Source organism: Neodiprion virginianus, chromosome 4, assembly GCF_021901495.1.
Source record: "Neodiprion virginianus isolate iyNeoVirg1 chromosome 4, iyNeoVirg1.1, whole genome shotgun sequence".
Lineage (NCBI taxonomy): Eukaryota > Metazoa > Arthropoda > Insecta > Hymenoptera > Diprionidae > Neodiprion > Neodiprion virginianus.
Window position 1 is genome coordinate 35513020 of NC_060880.1, and position 17493 is coordinate 35530512.

At 36.4% G+C, this 17493-nt stretch overlaps 5 protein-coding genes across 6 annotated transcripts; 2 read left to right on the top strand and 3 right to left on the bottom strand.

Moving 5' to 3' along the window:
- Positions 1 to 1260: 1260 nt before the first annotated feature.
- On the bottom strand, positions 1261 to 4039 carry LOC124302469 (solute carrier family 35 member B1). Its single transcript, XM_046758695.1, has 2 exons — positions 3519 to 4039; positions 1261 to 3148 (listed from the first exon to the last, which is right to left on the bottom strand). The coding sequence occupies exons 1-2, from the start codon at positions 3912 to 3914 to the stop codon at positions 2570 to 2572; spliced, it is 975 nt and encodes a 324-aa protein (XP_046614651.1). The 5' UTR covers positions 3915 to 4039; the 3' UTR covers positions 1261 to 2569.
- Positions 4040 to 4156: 117 nt separating this feature from the next.
- Positions 4157 to 6481, top strand: LOC124302467 (formylglycine-generating enzyme). 2 transcript variants are annotated; one of them, XM_046758691.1, is made up of 4 exons: positions 4157 to 4921; positions 5017 to 5191; positions 5434 to 5617; positions 5939 to 6481. In XM_046758691.1, exons 1-4 carry the CDS (start codon positions 4378 to 4380, stop codon positions 5972 to 5974), a joined length of 939 nt encoding a protein of 312 aa, XP_046614647.1. In that variant the 5' UTR covers positions 4157 to 4377; the 3' UTR covers positions 5975 to 6481. The 2 variants fall into 2 exon arrangements, with proteins under 2 accessions (XP_046614647.1, XP_046614646.1); XM_046758690.1 differs by having other exon boundaries at positions 4168 to 4921; positions 5865 to 6481.
- Positions 5204 to 8731, bottom strand: LOC124302474 (SAP domain-containing ribonucleoprotein). Its single transcript, XM_046758703.1, has 7 exons — positions 8496 to 8731; positions 7948 to 8044; positions 7770 to 7831; positions 7361 to 7591; positions 7065 to 7193; positions 6900 to 6971; positions 5204 to 6815 (listed from the first exon to the last, which is right to left on the bottom strand). The coding sequence occupies exons 1-7, from the start codon at positions 8544 to 8546 to the stop codon at positions 6720 to 6722; spliced, it is 738 nt and encodes a 245-aa protein (XP_046614659.1). The 5' UTR covers positions 8547 to 8731; the 3' UTR covers positions 5204 to 6719.
- A 1595-nt stretch (positions 8732 to 10326) lies between these two features.
- LOC124302461 (male-specific lethal 1 homolog) lies at positions 10327 to 12979 on the top strand. Its single transcript, XM_046758673.1, has 4 exons — positions 10327 to 10982; positions 11434 to 12197; positions 12280 to 12498; positions 12687 to 12979. The coding sequence occupies exons 1-4, from the start codon at positions 10530 to 10532 to the stop codon at positions 12775 to 12777; spliced, it is 1527 nt and encodes a 508-aa protein (XP_046614629.1). The 5' UTR covers positions 10327 to 10529; the 3' UTR covers positions 12778 to 12979.
- A 1368-nt stretch (positions 12980 to 14347) lies between these two features.
- LOC124302466 (actin-5C-like) lies at positions 14348 to 17472 on the bottom strand. The gene is made up of 5 exons (XM_046758689.1): positions 16535 to 17472; positions 16320 to 16454; positions 15815 to 16193; positions 15254 to 15489; positions 14348 to 15190 (listed from the first exon to the last, which is right to left on the bottom strand). The coding sequence occupies exons 2-5, from the start codon at positions 16443 to 16445 to the stop codon at positions 14801 to 14803; spliced, it is 1131 nt and encodes a 376-aa protein (XP_046614645.1). The 5' UTR covers positions 16446 to 16454; positions 16535 to 17472; the 3' UTR covers positions 14348 to 14800.
- Positions 17473 to 17493: the final 21 nt, after the last annotated feature.

Below are 17493 nucleotides of genomic sequence, written 5' to 3' on the forward strand. Positions count from 1 at the left end.
TTTTCCTAATTTTATTAACATACCTGTATCGTTGAAAGTATATACGATATATCCGGTAATTGCATAACTGAATGGAGAGTTTTATTTTCTCGATTGGAGAATATTTCAGTTTATACTACGTATCGAAATTCTCGTTCCGTATGACAAGATCGAAGGTTTATTTCTGAACCATCGCGAAAAACAGTTGCACACAATGAACTCCCTTTTTTTTCTTTTTTTTTTACTTACTCGTGTTAGTGTTCGTTTGTTTCTATATACATAGCTTATGTTTTACTTTTCATTATTACTCTAATTTTATTATATGTTATTACGGTTGTTCCGACTCGGTACCAACTCGGTATCAACAATGTTGTAATTATGTTCCAATAGATGCATTAAATATGTCCTGAGGATGACTCCAATCAGAGTCGAAACGTTGACGGCAAAAACTTGTTGTTAAATAATGACCTACATTTCCAAGATCCACAACAGAACTCCCGTAATCACTACGTTAGTGAGTGTAACAAGGAATCCGTGTTTAACGATAGTGGTTTCGTAACTAACATTCGGTTTCCTTAACGAAAACGGGACGATTACCTTTCTGTATTTCTTGCCACTTGTTACGCTGGAATGAAAATTCTTTGCAAATTTTGAACGTCCCGTGCGAGAATCTTCCTTTCAATCCATATTCGGCGTTCAACTGTGATTTGGTGTGAGGCTAATAATATGTAATTGTAACAAGAAACAGAATCAGCAAAAAAAAAAAAATCTGCCCGATCAGGGCAAAATTTCGTTATTGCATGCACATGGAATTACGCAAGAATACACCTATGGCTGATTATAAGACAATTACACGAAATTATATACCTATAAATACGGGTTGCAGTTGGTAAATACAGCTTCTAACGAGAATAACACGAGTTTGCATTTATATTTACCTTCGCAAGTAGTTACACGGTTCGATTCTCTCCATTGTTAAGTGGAAACCGAAATATAAACTATGTGCACGTTGCAGAATTATTAGCCGAAATTATGCATTTTTTACGATCCTCTAATTACGATCAAAATTTGGTAAACAAAACGGCGGATTAAAACATGAAGTTCGTAATAAAATCGATGTACAGAAAATCCACTTTCTCTAGGTTTTCGGGAACGCTGATTACGAATCTGATATCCAAAATTGGATAAAATGTAGTACTGAAATTAGCTCGCCGGATGTCACCTGCATTATTATTTTATGAGTATACAATTAACAGTTTTTGCAGAAATTAAACACTCGTCATTCTTTGTGGCATTTATTTATCAATATATCTTATAACTATATGTACCGTATATAAGTATTATATGAGAAAATATTAACGAAAGCATATTTATTGCAGACTCAACCGCACCGGCCACTTTACTGATCTGAAAAGTGGGCCAAAAGTAGCGTATGATTTCCTCTGATACTTGTTCGTGCATTTGCGGGGAAAAAGTAGCACTTTTCAAGTCAATAGTGATCACAGTTAAGTCGGTAGAAAAATCCTGTATGCAACACGCGAATAAACCAATTATTCCGTTGTTAGGTAACGTTCTATTTAGCGTATAGATATGCAGTGATAGACTTTTATAATATTTATACCCATTTCAATTTTATTTCTCTTTATTTTTACCCTTAGTAAATTTGGCTGAGAGAAAATTTTATATACGTATAGTTTGCGGATCGAAATATGTATGTAAAAAATAGTCGCGATCTAATTTTCTTAAAGGAGTATTCTTATCATTAATCGGAAAAACTTGATAATTGGAAATGTTGAAACAACGCTATAGTCGTAAGTACTGTACAAATAAATATATATAAGCCATATACATAAATAAATTTGAGCGCATTGCACTAAACGTTGTGATGTGTAATTTGTATTATGCATATTTTGTGTGAAATATATATATATATATATATACACATAGTTCACAATCTATACGTATATAGATTGTGATCCAAGTAATTCCTTATATCATGTTCCAAATTGAAAATTTATACGTACTAATTATGAGATATACACACGGATCTTACTGGAAGGAAAAAAATTACCAATGACAATTGTAATTTGTAACTAGGAAAATTTCAATTAAAAATTACGAACGTAATAATTAGTATCGATTTTTCTTGGAACGACAGATTACATTTGTAATTTTATTAGAAACCAATTAATTACAACAACGCCCAACACTGATCGAAGTTTATAAATTTATTTCTGTTTGCTGATAATGTTCATCTATTCTAGACACCTTTTCGTCGCGTTATCAATTGTACCTAAAGGAAGTATAAAGGTGAAGTTGGTAACGAGACTGTAACGATGTTTAGGAAAAATTGTTATTTTACACCATGAAGTTGAATTTTAGTAAACCATGATAAACAAAACATACTCTCATTTTGAAAAGCCGACTCCTTCAAAATGATTATAATTATATATTGTTAAGTATATATATTTTTCCCTGACGTTTCGTTGCAATTATTTTACTAACTTCAGCCTCATAAGAACCTGAACTAAATAAAAATTCAGAACCTCCAACATAATTCATCTATCATACTATGATACTATAATTAAATTCATTCAGTAGTTTCCTTTAGTGGTACTTTAGTCTTGCCGTACATGGCGTCTAAGAATAACCCTGAGAAGACTGTAATCGTTGCCAGCCATTGTCTGGGTAATAAATTATTACCAAATAATAAAACAGAACCTAGTACAGTAAAGAATTTCCTAGTAGTAGTCATAACGGAACATGGAAGAGGGCCGAAATCTGACACTGTTAAGAATATGAAAAATTGTCCAAACGCTCCTGCTAAAGAGAAGGAAACGATGTGCCACAGGCAGTTTGGATGTCTCTGCATAAATGACAAGAATTGTACAAGCTCTCCTGACACTAGGATAACCGAAGTACTGAATATAAATGACCAGAAATTCATGTTCAGCATCATGTGGCCAGATTTAGATTTGTGCTCTGCTCGCATTCTTTCCTGTACCGCTCCAGTCAGTCCATCCATCGTCAATGACAGCAGCAGCAAAAACTCTCCAAAGCCCATTTGGCTTTCGGTCTGCTTGGTATTTGCCACATTGTCTTTGTACATGAAGAGAGCAACGCCCACAACGATCAGTAACACAAATAGGTATTTCCTCAATGGATAAACCTTAAATGAAAAATTAACCATATTTTTAGTTGAACGACACATGTGTGGTTCGAGATAAGAATTATCATTATTTTTTATCATCTCACCTCACAGACCAGTCACTCTTAAATTTGAATAAAACAGTATTGCGAATGTTGTTGAGAAAATTATGAATGAATCATGTTTTTGCTTCGAAAAAATCTTGATTAATACCTTGGTGGACAAGAGGAATATTTACAGTAGTTTTAATCTAATCGACTAGAAATGACAGACTTTGATGGGGCATCGACGTGTTGCTTTAAACATGACAGAGTAATACTGATATGAATAGATAAGAGAACTATTGCAAAATCTGTAAAAGGTTTGAATAAGCGACAAGTTAAAATCTCACCTTCCTTCCGAGCAGTACACCGAGTATCATAACAGGAATAGGCTTGCCAGCCTTGCCGACAACCTGAGTAGGATAGCTGACAAATTGCAAAGCCATAGTACTACAAACCATAGCGAGTAGATAAGTAAGCGAACTGACAGCATAATAAATTGTACGAGTAGAGTCTTCGCCTTGTTTCATAACAGTCAATAGTATAACTTTGGCAAACATGTAGTTGAGCAAACATTGGACAGAAACCAATGCGAACGCGAATGTGAATTTTTCGGGTTTGTCGGCATCTCCGTACTGTCCTCTGGTTATTTTTTCTTGAAGAACACCGAAATAAAAGTAACACACGAAAATTCCAGCTGCACAAACGAGCAACTTTATTTTCGACGATTTCTGACTACCAGTCATTATTGATCAGTTTCTGCCAAACAATATCTACATGTATTCCAAACGGTATTAGAACCGCGACATATGCTCATCGAGGTTATACCGGACACGTCCACGTCTCGTCCACTTTAACTATTTCTTGCGGCTTTGCACACGCGACTGAACTCACTGAACCCGATTGTACCGCGCACTTATTGCTCAACGCACGGTTACAGTTTCAACTTCAACTGACGTTTCGCCAAGTGTCGCCTCTTTTCGTGCGACACGACGATAATGCGTCCGAACCATTGATAACGCGAGTTTGTAGATCACCAAATTCTACGCGGCCAATACTAGTTAGCCATCGATTCAGGATAATTTGTACCAAAACAATTGACAGCGGCGTTGACTGAAGAATATATCTTCAGTCAACGACAGCGGCGACGACGATCTCCATTCGCAGCGTCAAAAAGGGTTGTTGACGTCAGTCAATTGTTTTTGGAAAATGCGTGCCGTGTTTGTAGCAGTTTTAATCGTCCGTACTTTCCTTATCAAGTCTGCAGAATCTGAGGGAACGGATTGTCAATGCGGTAAAGTATTGAATCGAAAAACAAACGATGATCAGAGCGGTAAAACTGAAGGTTCCTGTTCCGCCGGTGAGAGTGAAGCTTGCACTGTCAAAGAGAATAAGTACGAACAGAGAATCAACGCTCACGATGGAATGGCGATGATAAATTCGGGCACCTTTGCCGTCGGTACAAACCAACCGATATTCGTGGCTGACGGTGAGGGTCCAAGACGAAACGTAACTCTGGACGATTTCTACATTGACGTTTACGAAGTTAGCAACAGAGATTTCGAGGAGTTTGCCAAGGCTACGGGGCATCGAACAGAAGCTGAAAAATTTGGGGATTCTTTTGTGTTTGAGGGATTATTGAGCGAGGAAACAAAGTCTAAGATAAACGAGGCGGTTGCTCAGGCACCTTGGTGGCTACCGGTCAAAGACTGTAACTGGCGTCATCCTGAAGGTCCTGATTCCGACATACTGGGTGAGGTTTTTTTCTATACATTGGTAGTCCAAGAAAATTGGTGAGAAGTAGACGCGCTTCGATCATCACAATCTTAAACACGTTCTCTATGACAGACAGAATGGACCATCCTGTGATTCACGTCTCTTGGAACGACGCCACAGCTTTTTGTAAATGGCGAGGCAAACGACTGCCTACGGAATCTGAATGGGAAGTTGCGTGCAGAGGCGGACTTGTAACTGAACGTCTTTTTCCTTGGGGTAACCGCCTCACTCCAAAGAATCAACACAGGTAAGCTAGTAATGGAATTACGATTGTTCGATTAATTTTTATTTCATTACATCCTCAAATTCGGCGACGCACATTCATTTTTAAATGAAAAATCATTGAAAATTGCTTGATTATTCTTCTTTTTTTTGTTGACAAAATACGCACAACACATTTATATGATTCTTTTAAGAACCATGTTACTTATCAATTATTTCTTTAATCTTATTACTAGTATAGAATTTTAATTTACTTTTTCCGTGCAGGACCAACATTTGGCAAGGAGTTTTTCCTAGCAATAATAGTGCTGAAGATGGATTTGAGGGGACAGCACCAGTCACAGAATTTCCACCAAATGGTTACGGACTTTATAATATGGTTGGAAATGTCTGGGAATGGACTTCCGATTGGTGGGTAACTGAACACAGTGATAAACCTGCAAAAAATCCTGTAAGTATAACTTTCCTGTGATAACATACACCCAATACCCTTGCAAAAATGAATTCTATTCTAACACAGGAATGTTGCAATTGAAAAAACTCTCAAAAAAGCTATGATTTATTGCTAAATGATTGTCCTAAGTCAAGATACACAATTTCGAGTGCTGGTATTCCTAATAGTTTATGCCAAGCACCTACATTCCATGTAATAATTGTAGTTAAATTTCTCAAATTCATGATCAATCAACATTTTATAGGTCGGACCATCAAGTGGTACAGACAAAGTTAAAAAAGGAGGCTCGTATCTGTGTCATGAGAGTTACTGTTACAGATACAGGTGCGCTGCGCGCAGTCAAAACACACCTGATACTTCTGCTGGCAATCTCGGCTTCAGATGTGCTATGTCGATTTAGCAATATCTGAATTGTACTTAGGTTAAAATATTTTGTAAATACTGGTACACATACGCATGATTGGATAAATTTTTATCAAAGTTTTGATTCTATTTTTAAGCCAGGTCCAAGTCTTCCAGAATAATGTTTGACGTTTAGTATACGTGTGTAAAGAATCATTTCGAAATATGAAGGGTTTACATTATTCCTCAGAAATTACGAACACGATTTTTGGAGCTCGAGATACAGATTTAAGTAGATTGTGATTGTAATCTCAGGTAAACTGTACGTATCGAAAAATGGTAATAAATTTTTCAGAAATTCCCAATCTATTATCAATGTTTCATTCAACGCAAGCACATTTTTGTGACAGCGATCAGCAGGTTATTTTGATTTTATAGGAGCCTCTGGACTTCATTTCCTATTACTAGAATTTATTTTCAGAGATTCTATAATTTTGGAATTATACATCAATAATGTTTGGCAATGAAAAAATTACCAATGCTATAATTTGATTTGATGTTTTTATTTTTTTTAATTTATAAGTAAAATACTCTATTAGAAATTGATTAATCAAAAAATGTAAATATTTTCGATCCATACTGAATATTGAAAATTTCGTCTACTTTTTAATGACTGTTTGACTATTGGTTTCATTGAAAAAGAATTTCTTAAAATAACCTTAACTTAAAGTATTGTTTGAGTGTATGATATCGAGTATCATTTTACTATCTTAATTTTTTTTATGGGTTTTTCAATCGGCTTAACCTCACCAAATCTCGCTCGCCTCTTTTCTATTCTTGACTCCATTTCAGCCTATAAACAATAAATTATATGATTCATTTTAAAGGCATTTCACAGTAACTGATACACTGCATTAATTAAAAAACTGACACATACTTTTTCCATCACACTAGAAACCGAAGCGCCGAACCTTTCAGCTCTCTTTTTCAGCACCTCAAAGGTCGTATGCTGAAATTAATTATTCACCAGATTTTAATATCATCCCCAAGTTATAAGTGTTCCACGAACCTAACTGTCAAGCTGATTTTGTTCAAAACTTACCACTGGAACGTTTATAGATGCTGCTGACTTATTATTCTGAGTGTTTGAATTAAACCTGGCTGACCTAGCTTCTTTCTTTGCAGACTCAGATAGAGGGACACCAAATTTCTTAGCTCTCATTTCCAGTCTCTGTTCAAAAACGATAATTATCAGATGGTGGATGGATAGAGTATAAAATTTGCAAAATTAATTATTTTTTAACAAGTGCAATAGATGAAGATATTTAGAAGCTGTGAATTTCAGTTGAAAATGCAGGTATGTGACAATCACAAAAAACGTGTAGTTATCATTTTTACCTCCTTAACGCCCAGTTGAGAAAGTTTGATAACCTTCTTTTCAGGTTCACTTGTATCTGATTTATTATTATTCTCTTTTCCAGTTAGCTCACTTTGGATGTCTTCGAGAATTGGATTACGATTCAGTACTATTTTTTTGGAATTCGCTGAGTTACTTTCTGTTGACAATTTTCGCTTTTTGCCCACTTCCTGTGAGTCGGGTTTACTAGAAAGTTCCTCTATCTCTTCATCCTACAGGTACATATCATTCATTTATAAAAACGGGAACAGATATACAAACTTGATTCAGACCTGGTAATGCATTATTATTTTAGTGAAGAAACATAATAAACCAATACATTTCAGAGTCTTATATTCAGAATATTATCAATATTTCTGAAAGCTGAAAGGACGTAAAAAAATAACTTACTCCGAGAACAGCATCCTCATCTAATATTTCATCCGTAGTCTCGTCAAGTGATAAAGTCGAATCTGTGAAACAAAATATCGGTTGCTGTCAACTATTGAGTATTATTTAATACAATTCATTAATCCTGGGTATCCTATAATTAAGCTAACGATTATGGTTCGCATTTTCATAATCCTACCTCCATGCATTGCTAATTGAAGTCGTTCTACCAGCTCGGTTTTATTTCCAGTCGTGGGCAGTCCTCGTTGCTTCAACTCCAACTTTAAATCTGCTACCTGTAATGAATGTCATCAATTGATGCATCAAAATTATTCTCTGCTATAATTAAGTACCTCTCAACTATCGAGAGGTTGGAAAATTGTATTCAAATTTCGAAGAATCTATAATCAACGTTATAAATAAAACCTGACACAGTTCAATCCATAAAGGATAACAGTACCCTTTTTTACAGTAAAAGATCTTTGAGACTTGAATTACTAGAATTTTTCAAGTTTGATTAGTGCACCTTCGAAGCCAAACGTGTTCAGCAATTTGACAACTTTCGGGATGACGATGGTTTCATATATGAAAGTTAAAACATATTACTATTCGAATGACAGAACTCAAAGTAAACTTTCTCCAAAATATAATCATTCAGGGTGCAATAAGACGGTTGGATTCGTTGAGGTTAACGTAAATATTAAATACACAATCGCCGCATGAAACAGTGCTAATGTATGCGCATACCTTCATCTTGGATAACTCGGTTAATCCTTTCTCGTAAGAAGAATCAGCCATAATGAATTATTTTTAATTACTAATTTTCACAAGCGGCAAAACTTTTCGTATTTTATCTCATTTATCACAGAGTTTTGGTACTGGTAAACGCAACAGAGTAAGCCAACCGAAATTCGTAACCACAGTTCGTAACTGTGAAATGTGAGAGGATACGAAAGACCGGAGGAACAATGGCGAAATATAGTCACGCTGATCCCGCCAGTCTCGACCAGTGGCATTTAGCCACACTGATTCAGCCCTGTTTTATCGGTGGCGCGCTTTCCGCATTGACTGAATTTTCGTATGGCAATGCCGTACTCCATACTGACCAACGGAAATTAGCCTCGTTTCAGTTTTTCAAGTGAAATCTATTTTCCTTGTTGTACCGGGTCTGTTACGAAGATTCTAATTGCCAAACATCAATGTTTTTCGGAAGCTCAAAACAAAAACACTGTAACATTTAGAAACGTCGGGCTTTTCTCTGGCGCATCTGGTGGTTGATTGAAAAATAAATTTAGGCCATCTCTCAGCAATGTAAATAAGATAATTTGAGATTTGAAATCTGCGATAGATATTTCATCATTGGTAATTGCAAAAGTTATTCGAAAAGCAATATCTCGAACGGAAATGGAATTGAAAAATCGAAAGAGTGAATCAGTTCTAATGATTATGTATTTTCAACTAAGGTTGCACGTATTGCATTGATCGTGCCTGCGAATTCACTCGCTATATTCACAAAACAGCACTGATTTACTGCGACATGAAAGTCACGTAAGGCACTGATGAACAGAGTAAATCATTTGGTCTATAATTCGGAGTGAGATAACAATCAATAAAAATTATTACACCCACAACTATTTGTGGCGATAAAAGTTCCAACCACAGGTGTCGTGCCGATTTATTTATTTATTAACTCTTCAATCTCTTGCCGTTATAATACAACGCCAGGTGCAGATCCGTCCACGCGGTGAACGTCAATTTTCTGATATTTTTTGATAAACTAAGTTCTACATAACATTAATATGATGTTTACCCAAGCCGCCAAAAATTCGCTCGAGAATTACGACAAAGCGTTTCATCGGCACGCTTTTCACGTAACCTTAGCTGAACCCATGTCACACGACATCCACACTGGTCGGCGGCGTCGCATTAGGAATTGGCGAGCTAAGACGAGACACAGTCTCAAAGGACAACGGTTTATGTACGTGACGCGACAAACGAAATAAACGAAAATGCTACTCCAATTCACAACCACAATCACAGATCAAGCGGAACGTATCTTGAGACCGTTCCTCGACATCGATATCGAATTGAAATTCGCATTACATTATAATATAGCTGTCTTGTAAACGTAATATTTCCGCATGAATTGTAGTAATTGAGTCTTATATGTAGATAGTAATGAGTTTAATAATTACTCATTAAAGTACGGCATATTTGATTAATAAAAAACATCGCGCTAAAGACTGATGATCTGGAATGTGCTGCACTCTATGCGAAGCTATCAGTGAACATCCTTCTCAGCAGTTGTAGATTTACCTTGCTGTAAAATTTCTATTGAAAGGCATATCCGGAGTATTTTTTTCGTCTGAGCTTCCAAGAGCTTGATTAATGCATCGAATAGGTTGTCCATTCGTTACGATTATTCGTAAACGTGGAGAGCGGGAAGAATCTCGTCGGATGAATTCAAATAAACGGGGCCAGCCGTGATTGACGGGTACGGAAATCACGTGGTTGCAATGGCGGGAAATCGTTGGAGTATTTCGAGCCGCGTACGCTTGGTGTCTCTACTGTGAGAACGCCGTCGGCAGAGTTTTGTCAGTAAACATCTCGAGCCAGGGTGAAAATTGAGGGTGATATCGTGAGAGTTTGTCTATTTTGTAGAGTGAAAAGATCATCGGAGTCTACGTAAGATTGTTTAATGAGTGTGGTTGGGCGCGTGGTACGCTCACTGCGGCCACAAATGATCAGGAAAGTTCTTAACGAGGTTGTCACGGAGGGAAAATGTCAAACACCTCGCCAGTAATAAATGGTGAAAACACTGGGAGCGTGGATTTTCGGGAACTGCTTACGGCACCTGGAACTACGGCTAGTGGAGTTAACGCGGCCGCGGCTCGTGCGGCATACAACATGGTTGCAGCAATGAGCGAACATTTATCAACTAACGTGAGGCAAAACGAGTTCCAAACCGCTGCCGAGGATAGCAAGGCGGGCATATTAAGCTTCCCCTGCGACTTCGACCACATGTACGCGAGTATGACAGACGGCGGTGCCCCGGCGACATCGGCACTCGGTGTCAGCCCCCTCCGCGGCAACGAGGCTCGTCACCATGACCTCACCGAGGTCAAGCACCTCAAAGAACTACTACTTTTACATCTGGACCTGATACAACAACAATCCGAGCAAATCGTTACCAAGGATAAACTATTAGCGGCTCTCAGGCAGGAGAATGAAACGGTATACAAGCAGACGTTCACTAGTACTAATTGAAGTGTCAGTATTTATTTACAGAGATATAACCGTATCGCTATTTCCCTACAAGTGACGCTCCATGTCGCTAAACATGCCTTGGACAACAAAGTTGTCACGCACATGCTGAAATGTCATTCAATAATCTCGCTTCACCGTCAAGGTCATGCTTCATGTACCTGCCGTTGGGTGGCGTTGTAACGCTACGTACATTTGTACACATTACAATATTCACGTCTCTGACGCGTTTCCGATGACATTGCTCTGTCGGTAATGTACTCTCGCTCGGTACCGATAGCGTTTCACGCGGAATATTTGATTACCTAAATTTGAACAACTTTGTTGAATCTACTGAAAATTCAACTTTTGTAGGCTTGAAAGTCCTCATTCCTGCTCAAAACTAATATTTCCTACCACGTCTTGATTTTGTGTATTCCAGCTGAAGTTGCGTTTGGAACGGATGGATAGACGAGTCAATCTACAAAAACTACGATCAGATGTAACTGAAAATTCTGTATTACCTGATCACGCCGGGGCTTGTTCTCCTACCAGTCTGAATTCACCAAATACGGCATCCACTAGTGATCATCAGAGGAATACTGAGTCCGAGAATAGCAGTCCTCCATACAACGAGAGTTTTAAAATACGTTTGAATACAAGCGGAGGTATAACTACAGTTAAACAAGAGCCGAGTGAAAATCATGTCAAGAATGAATCCAAGCATGAAACTTTTCGACAAGAATCGAGTAGCGACTCTCGACATGATTGGGAAATTAAGAAGAAAAGGAAGTCCGAATCTAGTACAACATCAATTGGAAAACGCAAGAGAGGTGTATCCTGCTCGTCGACAGTCAGTAATGACACAACTTCCACGATACCAGACAACAAGAGCGTGACTCACGAGAATGTTAAGAAGACGGATAAAAAGGGAAAATCCATTACTAAAAAGGAATCCTTTCTAACAACGGAAGAACATTATTTTACATCCATAGGTGAGCCCAACTACACGTTAAGTCTGTCGGAACCTGTGCCTTCAGATAATAGTGCTTCTCTGGAGGTCCCAAACTGGAGGGTTAAAGTTTACACCAGCTGTTACACAATGGAGGGAACAGAAAACTTAGATGATGAAATATTTAACAAAAGACATCTCAAGTTGGAAAATGATGAAAGGCGTCGAAAAAGATGGGACTTTCAACGGATAAGGTAAGTGACAAATATTTTCCTACTTTGAATTTATATACGAATGGCAAGTTTTATTTTTTAAACATTCAATTTTGATTTGCAGGGAACAACGGCATATCGAGAAGCTAAAACAAAGACAAGAACGTCAAAATCATCAGGCAACATGTTATAATACGAACCACACCGGACCATGCCCAACGCTACCGGCAGAAGAGGCAGTAAGCACATTGTGGCCAGAACCAGAGCAAATTCAGGGACTTCAAGTTGACTCACGACTGCCAGTTACTGCGTTTGGTGTGCCCATTCCCACCTTTACCCCAACGTAAGTTTCCTTGTAGTGCTAGAAATAGTTTTGATCTCAAATATAGTAACAGCAGTGATCCTAGATTGTACGACTTAACTTTAATCATTCATCTATAGTCAGACTGAAAGTTAATCTGTGGAAAAACAAAAAAACAGGCCTAAAGCATATACTATCTTGTTAAAGTTCATTTACTGTTTGAATTGCAGTGAATTCTCTTTACCATGGCTACATACAGCGAGGTCGAAGAATCGACGCACCAAACGATCTACAGGTAGAAGAAAATCTTCTAGAAGATAAGCTGGCACAGCGACAGGCTGAACTTGTTTTTAATCTAATTACTATTTTAAAACATAGCTGTAGCGACGTCTTCTTAATGATTTGTTTTTAACTCTGAAGTGCGTTATTCCTGCAGTGTTAAATAGGGCACCAAAGATGTTTTTACTCTTTATTTTTAATGAACGCAATGTACTAAATCGATAAACTACTGTTATCGATTCAATTTTCTACAATTTTCTTCATTTACAATCACGCCCACCTGCCACTCATCGATGTGTGTAACTCAACGCACGATTAAGATCATTTAATTTTACAACTTGATTTAGGTACCTAACATTTATCCATTTATTTGTAATATCTTGACGTACGTCGCAAAAATTTGATAAACTGATGTTCATATTCGAATGTAACTTTTCTGTAAAGCTTTGTAAATTATTACTTTTATTGTTGTATAAAAAAACATATCATTTGTTTTAAGCTCTTTGATTCATTCGGTACATTTTAGACAAATTTGGCTTCATCAATTATTACAGTATCATTTTTTTTTTTTTTAACTTGAAACACATGTATAAAAGATACAAATGAAACTATATAGTATTAGCATACTATACACGTGAGAAAATAATGTAATGATTAGTGGTTAGAAATGGTCGTAACTAATTAAAATACAAAATTTAATATTTATCGCACCCTTTAAATTCTTTCAAGACGTAATGTTTATAATAATTTCTCATGATGAAACTCAATTTCCGGTTACTGCAAACAACGACAGTCATCCAAATCATAAACCAGTATCATGAAATCAACATTACAGAGGATTTTTTAACAATAATTCCATATTCTTACACGTGATAAGATTGGATGATACAAGTTCTAATAACGTTGTTTGTTTTTGTTGTCTTCAATAATTAAAATATTTCAAAGTGATACATCATGAGGAGGGATTGCAACTGTTACCTCTGGCAATGTCAGTCGAAGACGACAAAACTGAAATATTCATGTTCAAATTTTATCTTGTAAGTCTTACCTCTCATATTCTTTTAAAGCACTTTTTCCCCAAGTAATAAGATTTGCAATTTTTATTGTTAAAAATCCAAATGCTGGGCTCAAACTAAGTTTAAATGACTCAAACTGTGTTAATGTAACTGATTATAATTTTCACACTGGATTAACAGGACAATTGGACAATGGACCATTGAACTACCAAAAATCATAACTTATATGACTATAACAATGATCAAGACGTGCATTCAAAACATACAAAAACTGGAATCAGTATTTCGACTATATAATTATTTAATATTCTCAAATAAATCGGTCATTACTGTTTTACAGAAAACATGACCTGACTAAAGGGAGGGGGTTAAATTCGTAGCATACAACTTGACATCTAAAAAAATCTATACAGATTATCTGGTGTGGTTAATTATGTTAGTATGATAATGTACTAATCAGAAAACAAGTTTTAATTTAGTTTCAATATAAAATACAATCTATACGTTATGTAAATAGAGTAAACTATGATGAAAGAGTAAAACCATACATAAAAAAAAAATTATTCGGGTCTTGTGCATAAATTTATAAAATTTTAATTTTTTTTATCATATTGTTTATTGGTTCAAATTTTCATATACTGTATAAAATCAAAATCAATGAATATAATAACCTGAGGTGTTGACGTGTAACAATATATGGTGTGTAAATTTCAGTAATAAAAAATATTGCAGCAAATTTTTGATTCCCTGTAGTAGATTAAACTTTACTGATGTTATAAATCAAACTGTCGATTAACATAAAAATTACGAAAACTGATCCTTGTTAAGGTAATCAAGGTTTTCTTACGTTAATGAAGAAAATATTTCCTCTTCACAAGTAAAAAGTGATATTAACAATGTGCAACAGGATAAACAATTGAATTTTTCATACAAGAATGTCGTTCGCTGCTGCATTCGAAATTGGGTTTTCTTACATAATATACATTTTTATTAGGTACACATTGCTAACTTCACTGTACAATTGATAAAGAAACAAGAAGAATTGAGCCTTAAAAACATTTTCGATGTACAATAGATGCACCTGATTCATCATATTCCTGTTTAGATATCCACATTTGTTGGAAGGTACTCAAGCTTGCAAGAATAGATCCTCCGATCCATACCGAATACTTTCTTTCTGGTGGTGCAATTATCTTTATTTTCATAGTTGACGGAGCCAGAGCAGTGATCTCCTTCTGCATTCTGTCCGCGATTCCAGGATACATTGTTGTGCCACCAGACAGTACAGAATTGGCATAGAGATCTTTACGAATATCAACGTCACATTTCATAATGGAATTATACGTAGTTTCATGAATACCACATGCCTCCATCCCTAAGAAACTTGGTTGGAACATTGCTTCCGGGCAACGGAAACGTTCGTTACCGATTGTTATGACCTGGAAAATAGAGTTCCAAAACAGTGTTCTATTTCAGTAGTTTCCATACTGGCGTTATCTTACCTGTCCGTCGGGCAGTTCGTAACTTTTTTCTAAAGCACTGGATCCAGCAGCTGTTGCCATTTCCTGCTGAAAGTCTAGAGCTATGTAGCAAAGTTTCTCCTTAATATCCCTCACGATTTCCCTCTCAGCAGTTGTTGTAAAGGAATATCCTCTTTCGGTCAAAATTTTCATCAGATAATCGGTTAGATCGCGCCCAGCCAAGTCCAAACGTAAAATCGCATGTGGCAGAGCATATCCTGTATTACAACGCAAGTTATTCATTGCAACATTTATATCGACACCAACTAATATTAAGATGTAAGAACTAGCATTACTTGTAATCGACATTATAACTCTAAGCCAATGGCGCTACACCAACTATTATTGCTCTTGATACTACCTTCCGTTTATAATGGCAACGATCACATTGGACTACATCTTATAATAGAATCTAAACGTTATAGAAGATAATTTTAAATTACTGTACATGCTGATTTAGAAAGTTAAGAATTACAATGACATTGAAAAAAATGTTGAAATTGTAATTCGGTTTATGTAACTGTGACTAAACACTTTTCTTACCCTCGTAAATAGGGACCGTGTGCGATACACCATCTCCGCTATCCAACACTATGCCTGTGGTCCTTCCTGATGCGTACAGAGATAGGACAGCTTGGATAGCGACGTACATGGCTGGTGAGTTGAAAGTTTCGAACATGATCTGTGTCATTTTTTCGCGATTTGTTTTCGGATTTAATGGGGCTTCTGTGAGAAGTACAGGATGTTCTTCCGGGGCAATTCTGAGTTCGTTGTAGAATGTATGATGCCAAATTTTTTCCATATCATCCCAATTTGTAACAATACCATGTTCGATAGGATATCTTACTGTGAGTACCCCTCTCTTACTTTGAGCCTCATCTCCAACGTAACTATCTTTTTGTCCCATACCGACCATTATACCCTGGAAATATTGTAATAGTTGTTCATGAATAGACAAAAATGTGCAACATTACAGTCGAATCATTTGATATGATGTAGACTATTTGAATTTGAATACTACTGTGAAGTATTGGCAGACCAATGTTACCTGGTATCGGGGTTTTCCAACGATCGATGGAAAAACAGCCCTTGGAGCATCATCTCCGGCGAATCCTGCTTTGCACATGCCCGATCCATTGTCGACAACAAGTGCAGCCACATCGTCGTCACACATTTTAAAACACTAGAATATATAGATAACGTTTTAGTGAGACTCTGGGAATGTCAGTTAAAAAGTCAAAAAACATATACTTCTTAACTTACATCGCGTTTGTTTGGGACTAATGAAACCAACTGACTAGACAGTACACGATCCTTGTGGTATGTTAGTCTCTCGTAGAGTGCGGAATTGCAGTTGAGAAAGGAGTTTTATACGATCTCCCTTCTCCTGCTCAAATGCTGTTGCTGTAATCAGGTCTCATCCTGTCTCTTGATTCTTGTATGCTCCAAATATCAGGATCATCATTTTCAGCATACTTATGTGACGAACAATTATTTTCCATAAGCGCGAATTAAATTGTGTAAAAAGATTCATTTCTGTTTTGTTCACTGCAACTGGTGTACAATTGTATGATTGTTATTTGAAAAATTGCTTAGTAGTCAAAAGCTGTAAGTTAAGTTGCAGTTGATTGATGAATTATTTGAAAAAATGATTTATCGTTGTTGAAGCTGCTGTACAACTAGAAAATAATTATAAACACTATTAAATTTGACTGTCTTACTACCATATTTTCGTAATGATGCAATTGTAGATGTGACACAAAATTGATAGGGATCCCAACGACTATCTTTAAAAAAGTACAAAATAGTATATGCACCAATTAGTTAATTGCACTTTACCATATCGCACTGATTGAACGCACAGTGCCTGAAGCAACCAGAGCATGTAGAATATTTTCTTTCCCTGCTTCACCTACTGGGTGTAAAGAGAAATTTATCGGATTCACTTCACATATTTGAGATAAAGCGTTTCAATGTAACAAAGTTATTGCTATTATTTTTCATCCATTTATCATTATCTTCTACAAATTGATCGTATCAATCTGTACTAAACTGAAAAAAATTCTTTATTCTGTTTTCATTCACTGTTTACAGATATTGCACCACATGTAGAAGGTGGGCAAGCTGATTGATGGCTATTCGTGATAATGACCTTGAATCTGGTAGACTTATTGCTGTTGTCAGCTTATGAAGAAGGTGAAATTTCAAGAAGAACAATTGGT

Excerpts from the sequence above, each read along its gene's own strand:
- LOC124302466 (XM_046758689.1), bottom strand. The coding sequence starts at position 16,445 with ATGTGTGACGACGATGTGGCTGCACTTGTTGTCGACAATGGATCGGGC. Across the intron at positions 16,194-16,319 it reads TTGGAAAACCCCGATACCAG|GGTATAATGGTCGGTATGGG; the intron begins GTAACATTGGTC and ends CAATATTTCCAG. Across the intron at positions 15,191-15,253 it reads ACGAACTGCCCGACGGACAG|GTCATAACAATCGGTAACGA; the intron begins GTAAGATAACGC and ends TCTATTTTCCAG.
- LOC124302469 (XM_046758695.1), bottom strand. The coding sequence starts at position 3,914 with ATGACTGGTAGTCAGAAATCGTCGAAAATAAAGTTGCTCGTTTGTGCA. Across the intron at positions 3,149-3,518 it reads GTGTACTGCTCGGAAGGAAG|GTTTATCCATTGAGGAAATA; the intron begins GTGAGATTTTAA and ends TTTTCATTTAAG.
- LOC124302461 (XM_046758673.1), top strand. The coding sequence starts at position 10,530 with ATGTCAAACACCTCGCCAGTAATAAATGGTGAAAACACTGGGAGCGTG. Across the intron at positions 10,983-11,433 it reads TCAGGCAGGAGAATGAAACG|CTGAAGTTGCGTTTGGAACG; the intron begins GTATACAAGCAG and ends TGTGTATTCCAG. Across the intron at positions 12,499-12,686 it reads ATTCCCACCTTTACCCCAAC|TGAATTCTCTTTACCATGGC; the intron begins GTAAGTTTCCTT and ends TTTGAATTGCAG.
- LOC124302474 (XM_046758703.1), bottom strand. The coding sequence starts at position 8,546 with ATGGCTGATTCTTCTTACGAGAAAGGATTAACCGAGTTATCCAAGATG. Across the intron at positions 7,832-7,947 it reads TCAATTAGCAATGCATGGAG|ATTCGACTTTATCACTTGAC; the intron begins GTAGGATTATGA and ends TTTGTTTCACAG. Across the intron at positions 6,972-7,064 it reads CATCTATAAACGTTCCAGTG|CATACGACCTTTGAGGTGCT; the intron begins GTAAGTTTTGAA and ends AATTAATTTCAG.
- LOC124302467 (XM_046758690.1), top strand. The coding sequence starts at position 4,378 with ATGCGTGCCGTGTTTGTAGCAGTTTTAATCGTCCGTACTTTCCTTATC. Across the intron at positions 5,192-5,433 it reads ACTCCAAAGAATCAACACAG|GACCAACATTTGGCAAGGAG; the intron begins GTAAGCTAGTAA and ends TTTTCCGTGCAG. Across the intron at positions 5,618-5,864 it reads ATAAACCTGCAAAAAATCCT|GTCGGACCATCAAGTGGTAC; the intron begins GTAAGTATAACT and ends AACATTTTATAG.